Below are 5,687 nucleotides of genomic sequence, written 5' to 3' on the forward strand. Positions count from 1 at the left end.
ACTTATATATAGCAAAGTTCGACTTAAAGTTCGACTTAAAGAAAGCCTAGGCTCATAATCAAGTTACAGACTTACAACACACTATTAACGTCTTCAAAGTAAGGAAAAGCACATACCATCGAGGCATATATTAGCATTCAAATCTGATGTCAAATGTCATACCATATAATGTTATATAATATGTATCCTGCACTTCTCAAAAGGTTTTCAAAAGCATCCAAGGTGGCAGGAATACAATGGTTCCAGAGTCAAGTCAAGCTCATTCCTTCCTATTTCTGGAGCTTCCTCACGGTAATTACCACTTTCAAAAACAATGTTAAACTTGTAGTTAATAATCAAGAAGAAGAAAATTGAGTTAAATCATCGATTAAAGAATATATGGCACAATAATATTTTGTTATAGAAAGATCGTCACCCCATGTTCAAAAGTGGCTGTGCTAGTAAGAAGGATGCATTAACTCCATGGTTTGGATGCTCCCATTGTGCCTGCTGCGCAGCAACCTTCTCTTTTTCCTTGATCTAATTTCAAATTACAAAAGATAGGGTTAACTACACACACATGTATACATATAAAAGGATCCTTAAATGTTTAAAAGGTGATTTGATTAACGTTCATAAAGAAATGTGAACATTAACATCGTCAATTATTGTAAGAGCAAGAGGAGTATGTAATTTGCAAAATAAGGAAATAAAATGTAACTTAATACCAAACCAAACAAATAGCAAATATAAATAAGCAATAAATAGTAAGTTTGTTACACAAACACACTAAATATCATACATGGGTCTTGGTTATTCATAAAACAAAGTAGTTAAAGTTGTTGGGTTGATGAAATGATTAAGTTTACATAGAAATTAGAGACCCTGCATGCGTATGTCATCGACATTGATTAGGTTACCAAATATTATTTCAACAAGGAGGAAAGGATAATTTTAGGAACTTGGGATCAATCATCAAAATAGTTTTACATTCTTATATGTAATACTAAGAAAAATTTATCTGCACTAAGCAGTATTAAAAAGTAGTAAAATAAAATTTGACGCTCATAAATAATAAAACCCATCTCCATCACCTTCTTTGCAAGCATGTTGTTCTGCTCCTGTATCAGTTTCTCCTGTCACAGTGCAAAGTTGAGCACGTGTCAGTTTGATAGTCTAGAGAGACACGCATAATCATCATAGTTCTCTCTGAAGCTCCTACTGCAACCGTTAAAACCTTGCAGGACATACATAGACCTACATAAAGTTGAGACAAGATTTGAGTAGTACCTTCTTCTGAAGCTCTGAAATGGACTCGTACATGAGTTGGTTCTGTTAAAAAATACAAGTGGATTATCAGTACCAAAAGCCAGATAAATAAAGAATGTAATTGAAATCAAGTATCTATAGTGAGTAGAGTCTTTATGTACTCTGCGTGTACGAATTTGTTTGAGAGCAGTATCTAACTGCTGCTCCAGACTCTGAAGCTCTTTAAGGTTCATTGAACCTAAGTCTTCTCCCATGTAGTGTCTGTATATTATAAATAGTTTACGTGTAGTAATTATTAGTAAGATTAATGAATGTTCAAATCCAACAATGTTCTTCTTTTTTTGAAAAGATAAATAAATTAAATCCAGCGCAGTACACGGTTAGTATCTTACCTATGGTTTCTCTGCAGAAGGTCAATCTTCGCCTTGAGTCTAGTATACTCAATGGTCCAATTTCCCTGCACAAACACATACAACTAGCTGCTCAGCTTCATAACTTTGATTGAGACAAGAATCTTTACATATCAGTTTCAGTCACTGTTACATGATTTCAATCCATGTACACAGGAGACCTACAATTGTTAGGGGTCTTGTACTCTTTTCAATAAACTTTTTAGCTTATAATAAAAGAAAAGTGAGGGTTTAAACGGAAACTACATACAAATAGTAATACAAATTGAAAATGGAAAACGATATGCACCTTATTGTAAACTACTTTTAGCTTTAGCTCAAGGTGGTTTAAATCTTAAATCTCAGGAGGTATTGTTCATTTAATCGTGTGTTTATCCTTACTTTAAAATATCTACTGCTCTTCCATTTAATCTTCTATTTAAGTAAATTTTATTTAAAATATTATTTTATCTTTTTTAATAAAATAATTATAATTTTAATTTTTAAAAAAATTTAAGTGACAATAAATACATGAATAGTAATAGATATACTACGTTGATAAATAATTACCTTTTTAGTTTTCTAAATGAATTTAAAATAAAAAACCATGGTTATTGCATAAAAATTAAGCTTTTGCAAACGTGTCCGATTGACAAACTAGCCAAGTGCTGTTGGTTGATATGCATAGAGTTGTACCTTTGGGCCGATATAATTATGCATCGAATTACAAACCTGTGACTCAGAATCATTTGCAACTAGCTGCCTCTCTGCATAGGCGTACCTTTCATAGCGTTCCAGTATCTTCTCCATGCTGTTTAATAATAGTTAAAACAAAAAAAAGCAATTATAGTTTAGATTTCTCACCTATCATTCACAATCTCACCCAGTACAACATCCTTTCGAATGATAATTTGAGAAAAAGGAAACAAAACAAAACTAGTCTATATGGAACTAAATATATAGATGAAAACTGCAAATATATATAACAGCCTATTATGACAGATAAAATAAACAATTAGTGGCTGGAGCAAACTAATAAACAAAAACCATGCTTATTACTCAAATTAACAAACATTGCATGTTATGATTTTCAGAGTAGTCTGATGTTTGATTGTTGATTGACAAAACGTTATATATATATGCTATTAATTGTAATTTTTACTATTTTTTTTTGTAAATTTTGTAGTTAATGCTTTTATTTAAAATGTAAATAAACTCTCACTTTGGAAACGGGGGCAAAATTGAATGCAAACATGAAAGAGTGTTGCTACTACGCTTTGCCAATCTTTAAACAATCTTTAGCATGCCTGAATATAAAGCATGATTGTTATAATATATATATATACATACATACATATATGTATATATATATATAACATCCCAAAATCCCAAAACCACTTACCTGAAAAAAATGGAAATAAAAGGAACTTTATGCTTTAGAATTTGAAAATACAGCAATAATTAGAACAAGCAGATTAAAAATTAAAAATACAAAATTTGAAAGCAAATATGTAAGACATTTTCCATTTTTATTCTTCTTCATGCTAGAAAATTTTTTAATTAACATGGTTCAACGCCAATAATATCATAATGACAATACTTTAATTTGAAAAAGGCTAAGAAGAAAAAACTTTAATTTGACAAAGAGTAAGCAGGGATAGAATTATTACAAAATGTTTGAAAGCCAATATATATGAAATATTACCAAAAACAAGAAAAAAATGTGAAATGTTTGGTTTCCTTGGTGGCAGGTATACGGATTTAATATAAAATTCCGGTACCAGCCAATCAAATTGTATGAAATTAGAAGTTCGTTTCGTTAATTCGTTGCACGGTTCATCTAGGAAACTGCACCATCAGCTGAGAGGGGACAAGAATATTAGTCCCCGATTAAACAGAAAAGCATGCAACATTCTTGCTTCCATTCAATGATATGTGAAAGGACTTGAGCTTCAAAATGAACATGACACCTAGCTGTTGTAAATACGTGTTGATCAACCAGGTTAAAGCAGCCTACTGTATCGCAAAAGGAGGGAAAAAACCATTATTTTCTTAGAAGGAAAATTAAAAGTACGAAATTTGAAGAGATGGTGCAGGAGAAGCAACTGTTGCTTCGAGGTCCTGCACCGAAAGGACTTGAGCTCCAAAGTGAACTTGACAAGTAACCAAATACTGTCACTCCTGACGCAGTTTCCAGAAGGTTAAACACCCCATCAAGATATTTCAACCAAAAAATTATACATAGAACTCAAACAAGGGTTTTTTTTACAGCATTACCGCGTATGCACAAAATTCTAACGTAAAATGGGAAGAATTTTTGAATCAAAAACAAAAAGAGCAATAATATACCAAAAAAGGATTTATCTTGTCCATAAATAATTTTCCCATGTTTCTAATTAGTGAAAAATATGCACAACCGAATATTACAAACAGAATGTACTTACTTATAGAAATAGAAATAGAAATAGAAATCCATTTACACTCAGTGTGCCCTAAAATTCTATGAAAGAAAACCATATTCTTAGAAGAATTATTCTTCCCTGTTAGTATGTGTAAATGGTATACGTTCTTTCTTTCTGCCGTATTTATTAATCTTTAAAATAAAACCAGACAGCTTCTTTTGTGCACAATCACAATATATAAAGAAATAAAAAAAACTTTATAGGCCAAAAATAAGATATGAGAAAAATAAATGAGGAAAGCAGTTTCTCCTTCATCTTTCTAAACAAAAACTGAAAAACCCTTCGCAAACGAAAAAGAAAAAAAGAGCAAGGTACGAAAATTTAATAAAATTAAACAAAGGCTAAAAAGTTCGACACTTAATGTTAAAATAAATAAATAATACATATAGATCTCTTTCACATCACACTGGCTCAGTAAGGATAGAGTGTGTGAGAGAGAGATCTACGAAATTCATACGATTTATATATATAGTAAAGTATAAAATATTTACCTAGAAAAACTGTTATATAAAGATCTATGAATTGTACATGATATGATGTGCATAATATGTAGTGTGGTATTGTATAAAATAATATTACCAAGAATCAGTAGCATATTCAAAGAGCTTTCCTTTGTGGGAGAAGACAATCAAAGCGACCTCAGCATCGCAGAGCACAGAGATCTCGTGTGCTTTCTTGAGTAACCCAGCTCTCCTTTTGGAGAAAGTAACCTGGCGATTGATCTTGTTCTCTATCCTCTTAAGCTGAACCCTACCCCTTCCCATGTTAGTGTCTTTTCTTTCCCTTTAATTATATTATACCTAATTTCTTCTTTCCCTTTTATTCCCAAGAAAACCCCAAACAAGGAAAAGGGAACAAACCCCAGAAATATGCTTAAAATGCTTGCTATTATAGCGAAGCGAGGGAGAGAATGTTAATTTATGGATCTTTCTTCTTCTGGACAAGTGTGGAGGAGTGTGAGGAGAAACCACAGTGAGTAATGTGAGTATGCTATGCCATTATTTTTCTCTATCTATATACCATTCAATTATAATAATAATAAAATTGAGGTTTGGCGACAAGTGGTTTTGGTTTCTGGTTTGGAAAAAACCAGGGCAGTTTTGTTAACGTTGCGTTGTCGAACGGTGATTGGTTGGTCAGTTACCATGTTGCTGTCTGTGATAACTAACAGCCACACATTGATATCGCTTTGCTTTTTGGGTTTTGTTTTCGCTTTCGGATTTTGGATTCTCTTTTGCTCAGTGGTTTGAACTTTCAAGCGTCTGTTGGTTTAAACAGTGTCAATGTCCTACGGATCAGAACATTACGTGCATCCTTTCATTGACGGCGCCACGACTCACGAGTATTGAACTCTGGTCCATCTCTTCATCCATTGTATATTGAAATGGTTTTGTTTAGGTTTATCTTTCTGGATTGACCATTTTCAACAAAATCTCTTTCTCTTTCCATGAGTACCTTCCTTTGTATTTAAGGTAATCCTCTTTTTAATATTAACTAGCTCTTAGAAATGTGTTAGTGTATGTCATATTGTCACTTTCAGTCTCTTTAGGTAAATATTTTGTGCACTTGGGTGAATATCTGCTCACCT

The 5,687-nt window shown here is 32.3% G+C and overlaps 1 protein-coding gene across 1 annotated transcript; it reads right to left on the bottom strand.

Annotated features, from left to right (window-relative positions):
* Positions 1 to 207: 207 nt before the first annotated feature.
* Positions 208 to 4,863, bottom strand: LOC113857586 (truncated transcription factor CAULIFLOWER A-like). The gene is made up of 8 exons (XM_027489632.1): positions 4,679 to 4,863; positions 2,370 to 2,448; positions 1,641 to 1,705; positions 1,410 to 1,509; positions 1,270 to 1,311; positions 1,074 to 1,115; positions 416 to 519; positions 208 to 301 (listed from the first exon to the last, which is right to left on the bottom strand). Exons 1-8 carry the CDS (start codon positions 4,861 to 4,863, stop codon positions 208 to 210), a joined length of 711 nt encoding a protein of 236 aa, XP_027345433.1.
* Between the last annotated feature and the right edge of the window lie 824 nt (positions 4,864 to 5,687).

This window comes from Abrus precatorius, unplaced genomic scaffold (assembly GCF_003935025.1).
Source record: "Abrus precatorius isolate BTA unplaced genomic scaffold, Abrus_2018 Scaffold2, whole genome shotgun sequence".
In the NCBI taxonomy this organism is placed as follows: domain Eukaryota; kingdom Viridiplantae; phylum Streptophyta; class Magnoliopsida; order Fabales; family Fabaceae; genus Abrus; species Abrus precatorius.